The 21,351-nt window shown below is 37.6% G+C and overlaps 2 protein-coding genes and 2 long non-coding RNA genes across 5 annotated transcripts; 2 read left to right on the plus strand and 2 right to left on the minus strand.

Annotated features, from left to right (window-relative positions):
* Window positions 1-4,959, minus strand: LOC309511233. Its single transcript, XR_014210543.1, has 3 exons — window positions 3,516-4,959; window positions 1,236-1,380; window positions 1-372 (listed from the first exon to the last, which is right to left on the minus strand). It is a non-coding gene; the product is annotated as an uncharacterized lncRNA (long non-coding RNA).
* Window positions 1,468-10,082, plus strand: gnb3b (guanine nucleotide binding protein (G protein), beta polypeptide 3b). 2 transcript variants are annotated; one of them, XM_082186276.1, is made up of 9 exons: window positions 2,458-2,478; window positions 3,357-3,447; window positions 3,535-3,680; window positions 4,231-4,294; window positions 5,341-5,497; window positions 5,583-5,649; window positions 7,170-7,371; window positions 7,561-7,777; window positions 9,945-10,082. In XM_082186276.1, exons 2-9 carry the CDS (start codon window positions 3,391-3,393, stop codon window positions 10,049-10,051), a joined length of 1,017 nt encoding a protein of 338 aa, XP_082042402.1. In that variant the 5' UTR covers window positions 2,458-2,478; window positions 3,357-3,390; the 3' UTR covers window positions 10,052-10,082. The 2 variants fall into 2 exon arrangements, with proteins under 2 accessions (XP_082042401.1, XP_082042402.1); XM_082186275.1 differs by having other exon boundaries at window positions 1,468-3,447.
* LOC309511224 lies at window positions 7,262-13,299 on the minus strand. Its single transcript, XR_014210534.1, has 5 exons — window positions 13,176-13,299; window positions 12,102-12,282; window positions 9,911-10,059; window positions 7,553-7,758; window positions 7,262-7,398 (listed from the first exon to the last, which is right to left on the minus strand). It is a non-coding gene; the product is annotated as an uncharacterized lncRNA (long non-coding RNA).
* tpi1a (triosephosphate isomerase 1a) lies at window positions 13,231-19,515 on the plus strand. Its single transcript, XM_082186321.1, has 7 exons — window positions 13,231-13,460; window positions 14,180-14,303; window positions 14,411-14,495; window positions 14,652-14,784; window positions 14,973-15,058; window positions 16,613-16,700; window positions 18,982-19,515. The coding sequence occupies exons 1-7, from the start codon at window positions 13,349-13,351 to the stop codon at window positions 19,098-19,100; spliced, it is 747 nt and encodes a 248-aa protein (XP_082042447.1). The 5' UTR covers window positions 13,231-13,348; the 3' UTR covers window positions 19,101-19,515.
* The last annotated feature ends 1,836 nt before the right edge of the window (window positions 19,516-21,351 follow it).

Below are 21,351 nucleotides of genomic sequence, written 5' to 3' on the forward strand. Positions count from 1 at the left end.
ATCGTCTGTAGCAGGCATTAGTCCAGTTATGCAATCACACCCTCTGTTAAGGCAAATTCATGTGTTTTTTGTTGCACATCGAGAGATTTCTACTGTAAATGTGTTTCCATCATAGTTTATGTGCATTATCGAATAAAATGTGTCCTCAATTAAGGTTGTAGGTTTTTTAGAGCCCTTGAAACAATGATCTCCTTAAATCAATTATTACAAGTTGTGATCATAATGATTACAATATATAGAAAATTTGGCAGTGGTGCATGTTGATTCAGAGTTGGCGTCATCTAAAGTCCTCGCAGGGGTTGGCATCATCTAAAGTCCACACAGGTGTTAGGTCATCTGAAACTTCATAAGAGGCTGGATTCCAAACTGGAGCTGGATGGGCATCACGAGGTAGAGACAGAAAAGCAAATAGAAATGTAAATGTTGTTACATGTATGCAAATGCATGGCTAAAGAGATGCGTCTTTAATCTAGATTTAAACTGGGAGAGTGAGTCTGAGCCCCGGACATTATCAGGAAGGCTATTCCAGAGTTTAGGAGCCAAAGGCAAAAACGCTGTCATTATTGTTTTCTATTGCATCTGACTCTCCCCAGAGTTGGGAAATGCAAGACATCCTATAAGATCAAATGTAAAATCAACATTGTCATGAGAACATCACCATCATATCATCAAAACTTTCATTAGTTTCCTCACTTTCCTTCCTCTGTTGCTCTTTGTGTCACCTATGACGTCTGCTCCACGGATTCACCTGCTCTAATTCCTTAACGGGATTGCCGATTCCCCGGATATCCACTTAGAACCTGATTAGGCGAGCTCAACTCATTAGCTCTGACAAACCAATTCAAACCCCTCAACCCCAAAGCCAAAGCACAGACCCCCTTCCATTAAGAGTTCACCAAACCATTGACCCTTTTATAAATGACACATCAAGTGTTAAACTTGCTCAAATGTGATCAAACTAGTGTGAAATGCTTTGAATATAATGTTAAAGCCCATATTGCTAAAAAATGATAGGTGGTAGAAACAACACCGAGAACTTTATGATAGTTGTAAGATGTTCTTCAGGAATCAACCATATTTTTGTTCATGCCACACACTATCCATCCCTTCCTCTGTCCTCTGCTTTCTGCACTCACTCTTGCCTCGTCTTTCGACCCCATAACCTGATTTTCCATTCCAATCGGTTTACCTGTTCCTTGCCCTCCCCTTTCCATCTCTCTTTCTCTCTCTCTTACCCTTTCTCTGCTCATCTTTGGGCTTATCCTTTCATCCCTGATCTCCTTCATCCCCTCCAATCCTCATCTGTTCCTCTCTCGCAGAAGGGGAAGAGAAAGAGAGAGTTTTTCCACAGGTAAGTTGCATCCAGTCTGTTGGAGTAACCTGTGGGAGGCAGAGAGAGAAAGACAATTGAAGAGCTGTCTTGTGGACTAAGCAAAATAGAGACTGATACAGAGAGAGAGGCTTTGGAGTTATTGAGGAGAAAGGGAAGAAGCTTTTTTTGGGTAGACAGGTGAGTTTGTTTTTAGTTTGGTCGTTCATTAGCGTGTGTAAGAAAATTGTATATAGCGAACAAATACAAACCTTGTGCATTGCGTTAAACTTGAAGTCATATGCCTAAAATGCTGTTTTTTAATTTGGCATGAATGCACGGAAATGCTTTGCTTTATCTGTGCACGTTCATGCATTTCGCACACATACTACAGATTAAAAACCTTGCATTGTAAGAAAATGATTTTTTCTACTGATTTCCTGGAAGTAGTTCCCAGAACACACTATCACGAAAGGTTAATCTGGAACTTTAATAACACATAAAATTACATTGGGATGTTTTCAACCATCACAAATGCATCCAGCACTTTCAGGAGGTTGTAGCAAAGTTTGTTAGCTAATGCATTCCTGTGGTTTTTCATTTCTAAACGGATTATAATGTCGTCGCAACTGGCAAAGTTTGCACATTTGTCTCTTTGTAGGATTAACCTAATGCTAAAGCTGCTCTTGAGCGAGTAATCAAATACACCTTAGAAATCTTGAGATTCGTCAGGTCTCATTTCATCTTGATGAACTTTCTTACGTGTACACATACAAATCCCCAAGTCTTTTCTTGCCCTTTTCCTTGTGTTTTGTCTTTGATCTCCCTACCTCGGGTCCCACCTGATCCCGTAGTAAAGAGCAGTCGGTAATCGGATGACAGGAGATTTGATAAGCCACCCCCAACAGCTCCTGCAAAGGCTTAAACCTTTCTTCTAGCCTTGACATCAATAAAACAACAGCTCTCAGCAAGAGCTGAACAGACATCACATAGTAATCTTGTAACTATTATAACATATCATAATTTGATCATTGGCAAGACAATTCTGCAGATCAGTTTCTACAGAGCATTAGGCTCTACTTCTTAACCGTGAATTAAGTTCATTAGGATCTCCGTAGTACAACAAGGCTGATAATTCCTCGTCATCTCTTCTGGCCTCCCACCGCGAGGTAAATTCATATGGTGGTAGACTAGCAACCAAATATTTGTATAGTAAGTTGCAACTTAGGTTGATGTACATCTGCATGAAACATTTGCAATATTTTATTTTAGGCAGCATTACAGATCTTGATTAGACTTAGACATTTAAAATCTAGACATTCTCATTGGTCAGGTGCAGACTTACTAAGTCAATGACAAGCCTCAAGTTTTGTTTATGGGTAATACTAGATGTGGCTTACTTTACAATAATTTTTGTTGTTGTTGCTCTGTTTCATAAATTGCATAATATTTTATAATAAAAACGAAAGGATTGATTTGGAAGTTTACTTGAGTTTGCTTTCACTTTGGTGCTTATTTTTTTAATACTTTTTTTTGAATATCAGTATTTGAAATTGGAATTTTCAATAACAGATTCTCAGTATCTATGACAGTAAAAGTTGAAATACCCAAAAGCACTATTATTTATGTAACGCTTAGCATTTAGCTAACATTACTGAACATTCAATTGGATTTGGCTTATCTAACTTCCTAGAGATTCTAAATGACAGACCATTGTTGTTCCACAACTTTAGCAAATCTGTATTCAATACTGTCTACTAAGCAGGAAGAACTTGCTTTTTGAGATGTTACATGAAAAGTTCAGTCTTAATTGGTCTCCAGTGAGATATTGGCTGAAAGGTTTTGTATGAAATCAATATTCGTCAGTATAGGGCAAATCATACATCTTCAATATTATTAAAATGTCTTCCACATGCCTGATGATGTAATAGTCACATACAGGGCCTATAGCTCAGATTAATCCAGTCATTTTATTTATTTATTTACTTCTACTTGATTACATATAAGACCATTTTAAGTAGAATTTGTATTTTGTGATTGCTTCTAGCTTGTGTTGGTAAGCACCCCGATCAACAGCAGCTATGGGTGAAATGGAACAGATGAAGAAGGAGGCCGAAGGCCTGAAGACACAGATCGAGGTGAGACTATATGACACTAATGCAATGACTAGATGTTTAAACAATGAATAATGAAATTCTAAAATTACATGTTTGTTCCCCTTCTAGGCGGCTCGCAAAGCAGTCCATGACACAGACATGGCCGCGGCCGCTGCTGGGGTGGCCCCGGCCCCTCGGGTCCAACTCAAGACCAGGAGGACCCTCAAAGGCCACCTGGCCAAAATCTACGCCATGCATTGGTGTACAGACAACAAGTGAGAACATTATTATGGGTCAAATCAAAGTACGAAATGAGATATGATGGACTATACTACACAGTAGATGTATTCATTCATTTTTATCAATTTGGCCTCCAAACGTACATTACAGGATTTAAAAAAAATTATGTGACAGAATGTGAAATATATTAGTTTTGGTTGTTGCCCTTGCTTGTCACATGATATGCTCAACCAGGTTAATAGCTCTCACATGGAATTCAACTGCACCTTGTGGTCACCTTGAATTAGCTAATTCTTAGTTAGATCAATTATCAGGGTCAGTGACCTGAAACAGACTTAAGCCTCAGTGTTTTAAAGAAGGGACTTAACCATGTCTAGGGTTAAACTGCAGTGACAGCAAAATCATATTCTATCCTTAAAATAGTGAGATTTCTGAAGATTTCTGAAATTTGTGAGATTTCAAAAAAAAACAAAAAAAAACAATACAATGAGGGTTGGAGTATATTAACTGGATATATGAACAATATCCTTTCATCCTGTTGTCTTACCAGCCTTTCTTTGCTCTTTCTTTCATTGGTGTCTTTAGGCTAATGGTCAGTGCATCACAGGATGGCAAACTCCTTATCTGGGATTCTCACACTGGAAATAAGGTGAGTCTGACTTACTCAAATACACTTTCAAGAGAAGATGGGGAATCATAAATATATCTAAGCTGTATATACCAGCAAGCAATCTAAATATTTTGGGCTATACATCATAATGTTGCCATTTTGTTCTCAGCTTAGTTTAGTTTAGTTTAGTTTAGCTTAATGAATGAATGATGCATATTTTAAGCTTCCTGAATGGGCCTTTTGATATATATTTTTTTAAATATCTCTCTAACTTCTAATAATACACAGGTAATGTAACCAAGACAGTTTTCATACAAGTTTCAAAAAATGTCATGCATTTTGGCAGTTCATTTACACAACAATGGCGTTTTTGCGGCCTTAAAATGCAAACCTTTGAAAATGGTACCGTTATCTTCTCTGTGTAAACTATAAAAATGTGAATTTGTGAAAACGGTGACGTCCTGCGCATGCACATTATGTGTTCAGTCTATAGGCAAATAGTGTTTCTTTACAAAGAGGCATCGCCTGGCATGAATAATACAGCGCTTTTAGTCGTTTTCGCAGATCTGTGTGAACGAGGATCTTTTTGACAACATTGTTGTCTGCACACAAAACTTTTCAAAAACGCAAAGGAAAAGCTTATTCCATTTTTAGTACATTGTTGTCTTGTAAACGTACCCTAGTCAACTTTACACATAAATAAAAATGTCCAGTTGAACAAAGATATTTTATTTAAAGGTGAAGTTTGCAATTTTTGTAGTGAAAATACTTTCTCCTATTAAAGCTTATGTGCAAAAACAGAGCATGTGATTTTGCGTATAGTGTGGTTTCGGTTGTACACATTTTTTTTTACATTTAAGTACAAAAGTTATTGACGAATCATGACATTTGTCATGAATGAATCGTGAATGTGGCACTTTAAGAATATTAATTCGTTTTTAACAGTTTCTGGCTGGACAGGATCTGTTTAAGCAACAAAACCTGAAAAAAATATTTGAGAACAGTGATTATTTTGAAATTACATTTGATGGTGCAATTCTGAATACAATTCAAGGAAAAGATTTAATATTTGCCTCTTTCTTTAGATGAATGCTGTTCCCCTCAAATCCTCATGGGTGATGACCTGTGCATATGCTCCTTCTGGAAACCTTGTGGCCAGCGGTGGTCTCGACAACATGTGTACTGTCTACAACTTGAAGACACCCGTAATCAAGACCGTGAAAGAATTGGATGCTCACCAAGGTAAAGTATATAAGTCATTCGAGAATCTTTACTTTATTCTTTCATGTGTCTGTTATGTAATTGTGTCTCTCTCTATTTTTTATAGGTTACTTGTCCTGTTGCCGCTTCCTCAGTGACAGTCAGATTCTCACCGCCTCTGGTGATACCACATGGTATCATAAAAATTCATTTTATTAGATTTTTGTATGAGTATTGAGTGACTTGATTTTGTTTTTTTAAAGGGGCCATATGTAGAATTCAGAAACCCTTGTTATTAGCGACACCAGTGGCCGTTAAGTGAATTGCAGGCAGCGCGCTCACACTCGTGCACACGTAACAAATAAGAGGCTGAACGTGATTCAACGACCTGATATACTCACGGCAAAGTTCTTTTTCCTTCTTAGCTTTGAAGTAAAAAGAAGTTGGAAATACCTTTATAGTGAGTGATATACTGATATAAAGGAACATCCAGACGCCGTCCATGCTGTTGTCGTCTGGCTTCCATTTATTTAAAGAGGCTGTATGTATGAATTTTCATGTATTAATCGCTTTTTTATTGACAATGTGTGAACAGCTTGTAACAAAACTTAAAGGGATAGTTCACCCAAAAATGAAAATTAGCCCATGATTTACTCACCCTCAAGCCATCCTAGGTGTATATGACTTTATTCTTTCAGACGAATACAATCGGAGTTGTATTAAAAAATGTCCTGGCTCTTCCAAGCTATATAATGGCAGTCCATTAAAAGTCCATTAAAGTGCATCCATCCATGATAAAAGTGCTCAACACGGCTACGGGGGGGGGGTTAATAAAAGCCTTCTGAAGTGAAGTGAAAGTTTGTGTAAGAAAAATATCCATATTTAAAACTTTATCAACTAAAATAACTAGCTTCCGGCAGACGGTCTACCCAAATCGACTTGCGCCAAAAGAGTAACACTTGACTTAGCAAAAGCTTAGACGCCTCTCGCGGTTCAAACAAACAGCGCTAGGCAACAAACTCAAGCTCTTCCGACATTTATCTTTACAAATTCTCGTTTTAGACTTCTAATTCGTGACTGGTGATTTGTTTTGCTCTATCCTCTGAGCTTCTGCGTTCGTCATTCCGTTGTGCGTCATGTCAAGTGTTACTCTTCCGCCGTAAAATCGATACGTACGGCCGTCTGCCGGAAGCGAGTTATTTTAGTCGATAAAGTTTTAAATATGGATATTTTTCACATTGCTTCACTTCAGAAGGCCTTTTTTATCATGGATAGATGCACTTCAAGACAGGAACGGCCATTCATTGCCATTATAAAGCTTGGAAGAGCCAGGACATTTTTTAATATAACTCCGATTGTATTCATCTGAAAGAAGAATGTCATATACACCTAGGATGGATTGAGGGTGAGTACATTTTTCCCTTTAAAAAACGAGGCCTTCCCCGACTTCCTAGGTTGCTTATGAAAGCCTGTAGACTGATTTTCATGTGAAGGACTTGGGACGTTTTTGCCGGGAAAATCAAAAGGATGTGTTGTTCACGCTCTCCCCCGAGAACCTCTCTTCTGTTCTATAACACATTATCTGGCTAAACTGCCAAATTTAGCCAAACAATTGATAAACAGTTAAATGGTGTGAAAATGTAATAAGCTTTTGTTTGTTTCTATTATTATTATTATTATTATTAATTTTATCCCGTTTTTTTTTTTTTTTCAGTGCAATGTGGGATTTGGAGACTGGAAAGCAGACGACAGTTTTCCTGAACCATATTGGTGACTGCATGTGTCTGGCTCTGTCCCCGGACAACAACAGCTTCATTTCTGGTGCTTGCGACTCTCTGGCCAAGCTGTGGGACATCAGGGATGGCCAGTGCAAGCAAACCTTCCAGGGTCACACGAGTGACATCAATGCCATTTCAGTGAGTTTAAGGGAAATGTTTGATGCACTACCAAGAAAATACAGAAAAGGGCATCAGTTATTTTTTTGCCAGTAATTTCCTTCTTCGTTGATGATGCTTACCTTCTACCAGTTTCAAAGATTTGAGTTTTTCCAATTAATAAGAGAAAAGCACATAAATGGATTCACCAAACTGTGTCTACCTCTTCAGTTCCTCCCCAGTGGCAACGCAGTTGTTACAGGCTCGGATGACTGTACATGCAAGATGTATGATATTCGCGCTGATCAAGAAGTGATTTGCTACCAGGATGCCTCCTTGAACAGCGGCGTTACATCACTGGCTCTGTCCATGTCAGGCCGCCTCATCTTTGCTGGCTACGATGACTTCAACTGCAATATTTGGGACTCGCTAAAGGGCGAGAAAGTGGGTAAGTTTAAAGAAAGGAGAAGCGGATGGAGTGAATAATTGCATTGGTGTTAAGTAAGGGATAATGTACATCCAGCCGGTGGTTCTCTCAAAACAACCCCCGACAGGGTGATGAGGACCCTGATGTGAAGCGGGGTCTTGATCAGCCTGAAGGGGGTTATTTTGAGAGAACCACTGGCTGGATGTACATTATCCCGCTTAAGTAAGTAAATAATTAGACACGAAATATTGATCTGAGTTTAAATATTTTATTAGCTCTTTAAACGCAAAGCTTCCGCAGAGAGAGCCGTTGCAGTGCGGAAAGTTCAAACTAGACGGACATTTAAGAGATGGTATGCAGTCATACATAAATAATTATAGAGATAAGAGATATTGATTTCAGATTAAACAGTTTTAAAATCATACCTGTTTGTATCTTATAATCCAACAATGTACAAAAATAGTCACAAAATGGCAGCAGATGCGTTTGTATGATTGTTTGTATGAAACAAGTTTGTTTGTATGAAACAAGAGAGAGCGAGTCCACGATACTGGATGGCATAATTAAATAACTTTCACAAAAATAAGTTTTAATATTCTATTAGCTCACCAAATGCAAACCTTCCACAAAGAAAAACCTTTCCTAGCAGGCGTATAGCACTGCTGACTTCAGTAACCCGGATGAGCCTGCGTTATCTGTTTTGAGCGGTTGTTATCTGGGAATAACTCACCGCTGGATGGCGCTATTGACCAATCAGAATCAAGTATTACACAGAGCTGTGTAATAAGGCTCCAATAAACTCACAGCAAAGCTCTTTTTCATTCTTAGCTTGCGTAAAAAGAAGTTTGAAATACCTTTGCAGCTGTATACTTTTAGCGACTCCACATACGGTGCTGAGAGCGACATTTAGATGAATATGGAAATATGTGCTGTACTTTCCTATCAGTAACCAAAATGACAGCGGTGAGAAAACAGCAGTTAAGAAAGCATCTGATCATAGCGATGTATATATGTTTGCACTACTTCTGCAATTCGGCACTCCAGTAAAGTCACGTTACGTTTATTTATATACCACTATATAGAATATATTGCTTTAATGCAAGCAGCTTTACAGTATCAAACATGGAGGGGGGTGGTACTATACTATTAAGCAGATCTCCAGTGTGTTTTATGTTTTTACTCACATCTGACCTCCACAGACTGAATAGAAATTAAATGAACCGAAATGAGCCACATCAAATTAGGTGGAAATTGCCTAATATTACACCCTGATAGCACAAGTACATCTCAAAGACATCTATTTGATGTTTGCATTTACATCTGCAAGATGTATTTTTTTTTAGAGTGTTTGCTCATCTTCAATACGTCTCTAGGACGTTTCCTGTCAGATGTCATATAGACATTTAGAAGATATCTTTAAGATGTTTAAGAATGTGTGTAAAACTGCTTTTTCTAAGACGTTAACCAGATGTTTTTACACAGCAGATGCTTTCCAGATTAACAGATCTTTAGCAGACATCTTACAGACGTAGCTGTGCTATCTGATACTATAATCGCCACTAACCAATATTAGTTCAAAGGTGTTTACCAGCCGGAGTGAACTTTTCCAGACATTTCGCTCTGGCAAGCTGTTTCATACACCTGAAACGAACTCCAAAAAATGTTGTCCTGATTTTGTTCGTATTGACACACCGGATCGTTCTTCAATTTCGCTTGAAGTAGGCTATATCGGGGCTTTAAGTCGAGGAAGTCTTCTATAAAGTCGGCATGAAATGAAAATTCACCCCATCTATCTTTATATTATAGATTTTATTGTAAACAATTCATCCATGCATATGTTAATTTTTATTTTATTTTTTACCTCATAATGTTTAATCAAAATGTAATAACTGCATCCTCCGGTGAAATTACAGACTGAGAAAGCTCATGTTCGTCTGCTTCCACTTTTGAGTCTTTTTTCTGCCTCCACAACAACCAATGCATTAAACCAAGTGCCCACCCAACATTTTTTCTTTTCCGATAATCCGTTACACTCAGATTTATGTCACAATACGGAAGAAAAGATTTGTTGCAACTTGCTACTTCCGTTTCATTGCATCTTTGAATAAATAAGCATGCATGAGGAGCAAAGTCCTATCAAATTCATATTCTCACTTCCTTTCTTCCTTTCTTCCTTTCTCTCTTGTAGGCGTGTTGTCTGGCCATGACAACAGGGTGAGCTGCACCGGAGTACCATCAGATGGCATGTGCGTTTGCACTGGCTCATGGGACAGCTTCTTGAAGATTTGGAACTGAGCTGGACCCTGAAACAAGATGAGAAGAGGATAAGACAGAAAGGATGAGTAAAGGTTGAGAGAGAGGATGAGAATTGAGAAATTCTAAGCAACAAAGAATCTCTCTCACACACACAAACAAACAAACACACGAATGTCACATCTGTATGTGTGGGATTTCTGGAAGACTGGATTTTATTAGAATATTAACATGGAATATTTAATTGTAAAAATGTAAGTTACAACGAACACAGGACTGCAGTTTGCATTATTGTTAAAATGACAATCTCATCATGACAACAATACTTTGACTTGAAATTATAGTGTTTGACATCTTAAAAATGAGGGAAATGAATAATGATTCAAGAATAAAAAATATAGTTTTTGTCTGTTAAAAATCCTCATCATTAGGTGAAAGTTTGCATGACTATTTTTATGTATTAGAAATGATGATAGAATGCAGAAGAAAATGTACAGTGACTTTTCCCAACAAATCCACTGACTGAGATCTGATGGCTCTTTGATGCTGTTGGCAACTTTAACCTGGCATTTTAATTTCTAACAAACTTCCCGAAGTCCAAATGGCACATTATGCTAATTTTATGCTATTTACTTCTTTCATCTTTTTGTAGGGCTTTTACATACAAGACAGTTCCTCTTAAATGTTGCAGTGATTACTCGAATTCCTTTCTAATAAACATAGTATTCTGCATTAAACAATATTTTGGTGTGTGCTATTTTTGTCTGTCAAGCAGTGTTTATGTCCAATAAAATACGTGTTTTATGATTTTAGGGCATTTGAAGTAATTGATAAAAAACAATGTTGATCTTGACATCATTACTGTGTAAAATACATCTAAACTACCTTATTGTGAAAACTTTGCACTGGGCACTTATTAAAGAATCGGTGACAGAAAGAAATATTATTGGAAAGGAAATCTAATTAGGCCACAAAACTACGTTTAAAAAAAAAACATTTAAAGGTGAACTAAGTACTTTTTTTACCTTAACTGAACAGCTTCGGAGTCATTGGAATGGTTATATTACTTATTTCGGGTTGAATGGTGGTCGTTTCGCACCCCCCTGGTGCCCGTGAGCGGAAAATACGCACTTGCAACTTTGAGCCGGCGGGCCGCCGGCCGCTGCGTCAGGAAGTCTCGCGTGATATCAGGTCTCGCGATGTAAACAATTGCTTTATGGCCAAAAGAAATCTGCTAAAATGCTGTCATTATTGCGCTCCCTCACGCTGTCCGAACCCGAATGAAGAAGACGTTTTAAAGAACGTCCCGTCTGCTTTGATGTCGTTGATCTATAGCCTCTGGTGTCTGAGAATCACCAACGAGTTTTTACGACAGTGTTGTCAAATATCTATTCCGAAGCTGTGGGGGGAGCTCTAGAGAGAAACCTGCGAGCAAAAAGCGAGAATACAGCGAAGAAGTCCCGAAGCTACTGAGTGCTGCTTTAATAGCAGGATAAAGTTCATAATAGGAAAAAAGAAAGATATCTGAAGCTACATTGTAAAAAAATAAAATAAAAATCAGCCCAGGAGAATTTAATGATTAGTTATCCAGGTCAGAATTTGTTAATTAGCAAATTCTGTCATGACAACTCTTGGAAAGTTTTGGATGGTAATGAGTATGACAATGTCAATGTGTTTGGTTTTGGTGGAATAGATCTAGACACTGCTTTTGCTGCAGAGCAAATCTGGAACTTGCCACATTCACGACACACTTCTGTGAGTAAGACATGCTGCTGCTGCACAAGCATACATGAATCCCCCCGTAGCAGATCTATACAGGTGGAGCTGGGGAAGGTGGAGGGTTTCTGAAAGCATGCTGCACTCTGCTACAGCAAACGATAGTGTTATTCTACCAATACAGTGGGAACCAATTAGCTGTGCCCTATAGAGAATGATGTAATTGCAAGCAGATTGGGTTAAGGACTTATGAGCCTGTGCTATCTAGAGTTTCATTACAGAACTTTGTATTATAGGCTTTCACTTCTATAATGAGGTCACAACCTAAGTAAACCTAATTCCTTTAAGTATATTTTATCACCTACTGCAATCTCACCTTGAGAAAGTAGATCAGACAGTTGTTTTTTCTTTCACTTCAAGAAGGAGGACGTGAGGCTTACTCTAATCCACTTTCAATAGAGCTTTTCCCAGAGAAACATTAGCAAGCACTGAAGCACAGAAGACTAATTGACTAAAGTTGAAGTCAGTGGTGCACGGCTGAGAGGACCAAGCTTTGGCTGCGAAATGAGAAAGAAGACATAATATAATATGACATAAAAAACTGTTTTGGAACAATACTCATTGTAAGAAAATGCACACATGGGTGGCAACAGCATTCGGAAGGCCATTAAAACTCCTTACATTGTAAGAAATATAATTAAAAATAATTAATATAAAAAATAATTACACAGAATGAATTTCATATCTAATGATGTAAAGTGACATAAAAAAATAAAACAAAAAATAAATAAATGAAGGCCATGCAAATGGCATTGGCCATGTGAACTTTCTTAAAATCAAATGAAGCACAAGATGCTCTTCGGAACATCCCAAAACCATCCTGGATAAAATAGATAATGTAATTTCTATTGAGAAAAAAGTACAGACTTTAAAAAAATGCAAAATAGAGGCAATTTCATTTTTTATGCCAATAATCATTAGGATATTAAGTTAAGATCATGGTCCAAGAAGATATTTTGTAAATTTCCTACCATAAATATATAAAACATTTATTTTTGTGAGTCATTGCAGCACATTCGCGAACATAAATAGACAACTTTAATTAAAGGCGATTTTCTCAATGGATTCCAGATTCCCACATAGTTGTATCTTGGCCAAATATTGTCCTATCCTAACCTAACAAACCATACATCAATGGAAAGCTTATGTATTCATTTTTCAGATGATGCATATATTTCAATTTCAAAAAATTGACCCATGTGACTTGTTTTGTGGTCCAGGGTCACATTTAAATCCATTGAGCTCTTCTATGCAGCCCATAGTTAAAAAGATTTTAGGAAATTTGACTGATTAGTATTCCTAAGGTTTACATTATGAAAAAAAAATATTATTATTAAATATCTATGCTTACTGTCCATGGGCACGATTGCTTTTCATGGCGAGGCCTCACCTCATGCACATTAATTAGGTTATTGTGACGTTTCTTGCGACCTTCCAATGACAAGGGACCACCTCCTGAATATTAACGACCAAACCTTTTCCATAGTAGGATTCGCAGATTCGCTTACGGGAGCGATAATACCGCAGTAGGTGTGTTTGGTCCGTTTGGTTTGTCCCGCAATAATGTCCTCAAGAAAATTCTTCGTCGGGGGAAACTGGAAAATGAACGGCGATAAAGAGACTCTGGGCGAGCTCATATTGACCTTGAACACGGCCAGTCTCAACGATGAAGCAGGTCCATGGCGTTATTTGATGTTATGTTGTTTACTTGAGAGCATATTAAGCAGAAAGTATTTTAGTGTTCATTTTAGCCAATTAGTCTGATGTATTTTGATAGAATCGATAGAGATGTTTAGACGGATCAGAGACGCTATACATGACGTCACGTGACACTTTAAATGGATGGAGGCTCGTGTGCACAGACTGTTTTTAATTATAAATAACTTATACACTTGTTTATAAACTAGTTAATATTGATATTGAGTTGATTATTCTTCTATCATTGCATGTCATCACAGTCATGTGTTATTTTTCCGAAGAAACGCAGACAATTTTGCATGGGCCTGCTGTAGAAAGCCTCATCATTCATTTACAATTGTTGGTTCTACTGACTATATCTGTCCTAGCACATATTTGTCCCAGAAGCATACAAATTTCATAAAATACAGTTTATTATATAAACAATTGTTAGCTGTATCCCATTTTGGTCCCATATCACATGCATTAAAAAAGCATTGTTAGCCAAATGTACCCATTCTCTCTGTGGAAATGATCTAATAAAGTCAGAAGTTGTAAGCAAAAATATGAATAAAAGAAATATTTCTCACAAAAAATGTTGTAATTGTAAAGGTTGACAGATGTTTGGTTTTTGGGTGAAATATCCCTTTAAAAGTAGTCATGCTGGCTTTCATGATCATCTATCATCATAACAGTGGCTTTGTCTTCATGGTTTAGAGGTGGTGTGTGGAGCACCGTCCATCTATCTCGATTATGTGAGGTCTAAACTGGACCAGAGGATCGGTGTGGCCGCCCAGAACTGCTATAAGGTACCCAAAGGAGCCTTCACCGGGGAGATCAGGTATACATGCTCATAGGTATCTTTAATAGTTTTTATGAACAACCATTTATCACTGTCAAAACTCTAAAAGCATATTTCTCGCTCTCTCCTTTTCTTCTCGGCTGTAGTCCAGCGATGATTAAAGACTGCGGCATCGACTGGGTGATTCTGGGCCATTCTGAGAGGCGTCATGTGTTTGGCGAGAGTGATGAGGTTAAGATTTGAGAAGGAATTTTAAATGATCTAGGAGTCAAAACTCTTTTTGTGTCTTTGCTTTTCTGTATGATGAAATTCAGACGTCATATTGATGCTTATTCATGCTATTCTGCATTCAGCCCTGTCCCTGATTGGCTGTGATGTCTTTTACAGCTGATTGGCCAGAAAGTGGCCCATTGCCTAGAGAATGATTTGGGTGTGATCGCCTGCATTGGGGAGAAACTAGAAGAGAGAGAAGCTGGAACTACTGAGGATGTGGTGTTTGAACAGACCAAAGTCATTGCAGGTCATTTATAAAAAAACAAATTTATGTAATTTCAACATTGATAGCATGGATTGTCAGCAAATATGCTGAGCTGTCTTATTAGGAATATTTATTTTGTTCACGACCTTGTTCATGATTGTATACATATAACCTATAAAACACGAAACATGAATACATATAAATAAAACATGAATTTATATATTTTATAGACAATGTGAAGGACTGGGCTCGTGTGGTTTTAGCGTATGAACCAGTGTGGGCGATTGGAACTGGAAAAACTGCCACTCCTGATCAGGTGATTCTATTGACATAATCTATTGATCATATCATGTTTCAACTCCATGTTTTATAGCTTTCATTTTCTATTTATGAAATGCATATGCACTAAAGCAGGAGTAATAATATGCTTAAAGGGATAGTTCACCCAAAAATGAAAATTTACCCTCATGTTGTTCGAAACAGATTCATTTATTTTCAATGAAACCTGAGGTTTCTCTCCCTCCATTTAAAGTCTAGTTAACCAAAACTAGATAAATCTGTATGAATCAAGCAATTTTTTGTGTTGTGAAAAGATAAGATTGCTTTATATGATAAACAGTTTGAATTTAGGCTTTTATTCTCATATAAACACATACATAGGGCACATCACATATGTAAACATGGAAGCTAGTGAGTGTGTCACGAGCATTAATCGGATGAAGTTAAAGGAACACTCCACCGTTTTTTTGAAATAGGGCTTATTCACCGTCTTTCCTACATTTAGATAGGTGGGCAAACGCATTTTTGTCTCAATGCATGCATTGTTTTAGTTTGGCAGCGCCACCGCTAGCTTAGCTTAGCATAATGAATGGAATCCTTTGTTGCCAGCTAGCATGTCGTGAGTAAAAGTGATAAAAAAACCAGAATAAAAAAAAACTAATTACTTCTTGTGGCCTGCGTATTTAAAACGAGTACAAATAGCAATGCAGATTAAGACTAGGCAATTTCCTAGGCAGATATTGACATGGGACTATATTGGGGTGAAGCACAGCTACTTGGGCGTAGAGATATCACGCAACACAATAAGACCTATTTAAAAAAACGGTGGAGTGTTCCTTTAAAGTGCTTCGGTTATGCTTTTTTTCCAATTGTGTACATGCATCCAAGGTAAAGCATCACATCTTTTCTTAGAGTGTCTGAAGCAGTTGAATAAAGGATTCTGTCTCGTTAAACCCCACCTGATTGGTCATACGGCTCAGTCTGTTGTGATTGGTCCACTGCTTACAGTGCGTATCGGAAACTAAAATCCCCATTATCATATCTGAATTTCAGTTCCAGATCTTTCTCAGCACTTGATAAACAGTGATACGAACAGTAATGATTATGTCAGTTTTACTGTATCAAGTCCTCATCCTTTTGAAGTGGATTTTCTCTCGCAGCGCTGAAAACAGCGTCTTCTCGACATGTCGAAAACACGAACCCAACTCTTCCAAGCCTCACCTACAACTACAGTGTTTGAGGGCGGGTCAAAATAGACGTAGTTCACGGGAAGCCATAACGACCATAGGCTGGCATTATGCAAATGTGTTACAGACCTACATAGGTTTAAGCAGGAAGTGAGACTGGAATTACTGACGTCTAGTTTCAGGCCGTTCAGAATCGCTTTATTCTTTTGGGAAACAATAACTTTATTTGTCGTGCACTTTGGTCTATGAAACTTTTGCAGACTTTTTACATTCACAAACATCTGACTATATTACACACTACATGAAAGATAATATGGAAACAAGCATAATAGGGGCACTTTATGTCATTCAGTTCATGATCATGTATTTGAATCGGTGTATAAGAAGTCTTGTATGTGCTACAGGCTCAGGAGGTGCATGAAAAGCTGAGAGAATGGCTGAGAGAGAACGTGTCGGATGCAGTAGCCGGATCTGTGCGCATCATCTACGGAGGTGAGTCTGATGTGCAGAACATCCTGTCTGTTCAGTTCTGAGTGGCCTTAAAGAAATATTTCACCCAACATTGAATGTTCTGTCATTTACTCTGCTCATGCCACATCACTATGATCTTCTTTCTTCTGTGTAACACAAAAGTAGTTGTGCAGAATGTCCTTGCTTGACCATGCATGATGCAATTTAAAGGGATAGTTCATCCAAAAATGAACATTCTGCCAGTAATGACTCACCCTCATGTCATTCCAAACCCGTAAGACCTTCATCCATCCTTGGAACACAAATGAAGAAATTTTTGATGAAATCTGAGAGCTTTCTGTCCCTCCTTAGCAATATAGTAGGGCTGTACTCAACCAAAGAAAATCTTGGTCGACTGAAGTCCTGAAATTTTCGACTAAAAATCGACCAAAATCGACTAAAAATGATGGTAGAAAAAAAAAACGTTAAATTAATTAGATGCGCACTGTACGCAGTACTTGGTAGCCTTGTTGTCCGCCTAAATGAATTATAAATAAACATAAAAAACTAGTAGGCTATTTGCAGTATATTAAATCGTTTTTGACCTAATTATTTTGCACTGAAATGAGTCTGACACTCGAGTCTGTCGGCTCTGACAGCGTTGCATCACGTGCACCTGCGCAATATCATAGCTTATGATTTCCGAAAATAGTACTATGTTGTCAACTAGTGATATCATCACAAGAACTGTTGAGGAATATGCAACATAATTTAGACAATTATTTTTGTCATACGTTATAATAATAAGTTATAACTGTCAGACACTATCATTTCACCGTGCATGTCCTCGCACCGAGCGAGGCTGAACATGAGCTCAGCTTCACAGCTGAGACACGAATAGACTATTAACTTAAAGCTTTTACTCTTAATAAACACAAAAGGCTCGTCCACTTTAATAAAAAAAGAATATTTATTAAACAAACCAGATTAAGAGCAGAAACGAAATAAAGTGCATAACTGAAAAATAAAGCATCCTAGGCTCAAAGCTAACACAACCAACAGCATTGCGCATTAGGCTCCAAATAAAAAATAAAAAAGTTAGGTTATCACACTAAAACATTGAAATATGCAAATTCTGATATGTTCATATAGCCTACTCAAAACAGACAGGGCAAGCTAACGCAGACAAGTGAGCTTACCACTTTTAGATGATATGTCATGTTTGTCGTCGAGCTGTGGAAAACTGTTGCTTGCAAACTTTGCATTCGACCTTTTTCCTGTTATCAATTTTAACAAAATGCTGCCACACTGTCGATTTCTTTGTTGTTGACATGTTAGAAGAGGACTGACTAAAACGCTCTCACAATTAAATAAATAATATTCAGCATCAAACCTTCTATAGTTATCGCTCTCTCTTGGGTTGGGCTAATCCAAAAAAGGTGAAAACAAGGGGGGTGTTCTGAAGACAGACTGTTACAGTGAAACAAGGGTACTCTGAAAACACCCCCATTAGCAGTTAGTGCTTTCCACCTGATGAAATGAGCGTGCCTCAGCGCGGCAAAACTGATGAAATAAACACGGCAAAACTGATGAAATGAACGCGGCAAAAAATCGACCAATCAGAATTTTGGTCGAACCAGAACGTATCGACCAATTAATCGACTAATCGACTGGGACAGTACAGCCCTACAATATAGTGACCACTTTCAAGGCCCAGAAAGGTAGGAAAGACATAGTTAAAATAGTCCATGTGACTCAAGAGGTTATGAAGTGACGAGAATACTTTTTGTGCGCAAAAAAAAACTATCTTTATTCAACAATCTCTTCTCTTCCATGTCAGTCTGCTTTGCTGTTCACATTGTAAACACAGTGCAGCGCTTCCAGGTTCTTTTTTTGCGCACACAAAAGTATTCTTGTCGCTTCATAACATTAAGGTTGAACCACTGGAGTCACGTGGACTATTTTAACGATGTCTTTCCTACCTTTCTGGTCCTTGAAAGTGGTGAATGTGTTGCAGTCTATGGAGGGATAGAGAGCTCTCAGATTTAATCAAAAATATCTTCATCTGTGTTTCTGAAGATGGACGAAGGTCTTGCGGGTTTGGAACGACATGAGGGGGAGTAATTAATGACAAATTGCATTTTTGGGACAACCACTAATTTAATAATTTCACAATGACAGATATATTTTAATTTTTAAATGAACCTATAATGAATAATCTAATGATCATTCATTTGTATTGTATTTAAATATATTTAATAGAAAAATAAAATTGTGATTTGTAAGTCTTGGATTGCTTTCATGCTCTTCCCTCATTTGACAGGCTCTGTTACTGGGGGAAACTGTAAAGAGCTTGCGGCCCAGGCTGACATTGATGGCTTCCTGGTTGGAGGTGCTTCCCTTAAGCCTGAGTTTGTTGACATCATAAATGCCCGCTCATAGAGATGCTCAACTGTTTTGAGGGTCCAAACTGCTGCACTAACAAGTATATACCAGCTTCTTATCATTCCAGCAGGTCTGAATGTTTATTTGTGGTTGTATTGCTTTAACTCACCTGCTTGTTAAATGGTTGAGTTGGGTTATTGGTCTGGAATACTAATATTATCTCCCTTCCTACTAAAAATGTGGTAATGTAAAGGTAGAAGAGAGCTCGGGCACATTAGTTCTTTATTTGCTGCTGCGCTTGAGTAAACCACTGTATTGTCTATGCACTTGCAGAGCACATTACTTGAAGTCTAAAACACTGTACACTCCACACTGATGAACTTACAAGACCAGCGGTGAAGTTTGTAGTGACTTTAAGAGCACTTTATCCTCTGTAGAAATGACCACCTCGGTAGAAAATAAAAAAAGTACTCCCCTGCCTTCTCATGGTGTCTTCACTTGGTCTAAAGATTGTTTTTCTGCTTTTATCGTTTTTCTGCTTTTATCGTGTGTGTGTGTGTGTGTGTGTGTGTGTGTGTGTGTGTGTATGCATAGAGTTCTCCCAAAAGAAAGAACCAATTCTGAACTGCCTGAAACAAGTATGTATGTATGTATGTGTATATATATATATATATATATATATATATATATATATATATATATATATCATTCTAATATGCTGATTTGCTGCTGAAGAAACATTAATATTATCAGTGTTGAAAACAGTTGTGCTGCTTCATATTTTTGTGCAAACCGTGAAGCATTGTTCAGGATTCTTTGACTGAATATAAAGTTCAAAAGAAACAGAAATCTTTCGTAACATTAGAAATGTCTTTACTTCCACTTTTGATCAATTTAATGGAAAGTATTAATTTCTTTCAAAGAAAAAACTAACTGACCCCAAACTTTTGAACAGTACTGCATGTAATTTTTATATAACTATATGTATTTTTTTGTATCATTTTACATTTGTAATGTAGGTGACAAGAGCAGCAATTTTTAAAACCCACAAAAGCATTCACATCTTGTTTTAATGTTTCATAATTGAGTATCTGAATGGCGAAAAGCCATTTAAACGTCCTCCTCTGCTTTTAAAGAAGAGAAGAAAACACACTTAGAGACTCGAGGGTGACGAAAGTAATGACAGCTTTAATATTCCATAACATTATTCTTTGACAGGCTTGTCAGTTCTTTTTTATTTTCTCTCCATCTTGCTTTCTTTTCCTTCTTTCACCACGATAATCCCACAAAATAACGAAAAGACAAGTCATCAAGGAGAAAAAAGATTTCAGGTAAGGGGGAACAAGCCAAGTCATAACCACAAGAAGGGAAAGGGGTGGAGGATACAGATGAAACAACGAGAAAGGAAGAAACACAGACTGCAAGTCCAAGGTGGCAGAGAATAAGGAGTCGTGTGTGTTGAGAGTGAGACTTTGCTACACAAATGTGAGTGAATGTGTGTCTCTATTCGTGTAAGCGTGTCTGTCGGTCGAGTTCTTGAATTAGATCTGTCATTGTGATAGTTATGTCTCTCTTTCGTTCACAGCTGGATTAAGATCATTAATCTTGAAGCGTGTCATTTCTACTGCTCTCTCTGCCCCGTCAAATCATGATTTGGACGAAGGTAGCTCTGCCCCAAACACACGCCATTGGTTGAGCCAGAGATCAGTGTGTCACAGATCAACAGTATTTACAATCTTTAAGAAACTACCTACGAATGGCTTACTTAATATCCACATTAAGATGGGAGAGGAGGAAGTGTTTTACCCATTTAAAGGGATAGTTCACCCAAAAATGAAAATTCTGTCATCATTTACTCGCCTTCAAGTTCTTCCAAATCTGTTCAAGTTTCTTTCTTCTGCTGAACACAAAAGTAGGTATTTTGAAGAATGTTGGTAACATACTATGGAAGTCAATGGCTACCGTCAAGTGTTTGGTTACCAGCATTCTTTAAAATATCTTCTTTTGTGTTCAGCGGAAGAAAGAAACTCGTACAGGTTTGGAAGAACTTGAGGGTGAGTAAATGATGACAAAATTTTCATTTTTGGGTAAACTATCCTTTTAAAGAAAATTCACTTCCCCTTTAAGATCCAGGGTGAAAGAAAATGCGAAAGTACATTTTAAGAGTCATTGCATGAGAAAATCAGGCAGACGTATGAAGATTTGGGGACTTTTGAATATAATTATTGTGATTAAAGTGACGTGAACTTTGTTCAGTACTTTTAGATTAAATTATCTCGTGTGTGTGTGTGTGTGTGTGTGTGTTTGA

Source organism: Leuciscus leuciscus, assembly GCF_965113295.1.
Source record: "Leuciscus leuciscus genome assembly, chromosome: 12".
Taxonomy (NCBI): Eukaryota; Metazoa; Chordata; class Actinopteri; order Cypriniformes; family Leuciscidae; genus Leuciscus; species Leuciscus leuciscus.

Excerpts from the sequence above, each read along its gene's own strand:
- gnb3b (XM_082186275.1), top strand. The coding sequence starts at position 3,391 with ATGGGTGAAATGGAACAGATGAAGAAGGAGGCCGAAGGCCTGAAGACA. Across the intron at positions 5,498-5,582 it reads AGAATTGGATGCTCACCAAG|GTTACTTGTCCTGTTGCCGC; the intron begins GTAAAGTATATA and ends TATTTTTTATAG. Across the intron at positions 7,372-7,560 it reads GTGACATCAATGCCATTTCA|TTCCTCCCCAGTGGCAACGC; the intron begins GTGAGTTTAAGG and ends CTACCTCTTCAG.
- tpi1a (XM_082186321.1), top strand. The coding sequence starts at position 13,349 with ATGTCCTCAAGAAAATTCTTCGTCGGGGGAAACTGGAAAATGAACGGC. Across the intron at positions 13,461-14,179 it reads CAGTCTCAACGATGAAGCAG|AGGTGGTGTGTGGAGCACCG; the intron begins GTCCATGGCGTT and ends TTCATGGTTTAG. Across the intron at positions 14,496-14,651 it reads TGTTTGGCGAGAGTGATGAG|CTGATTGGCCAGAAAGTGGC; the intron begins GTTAAGATTTGA and ends TGTCTTTTACAG.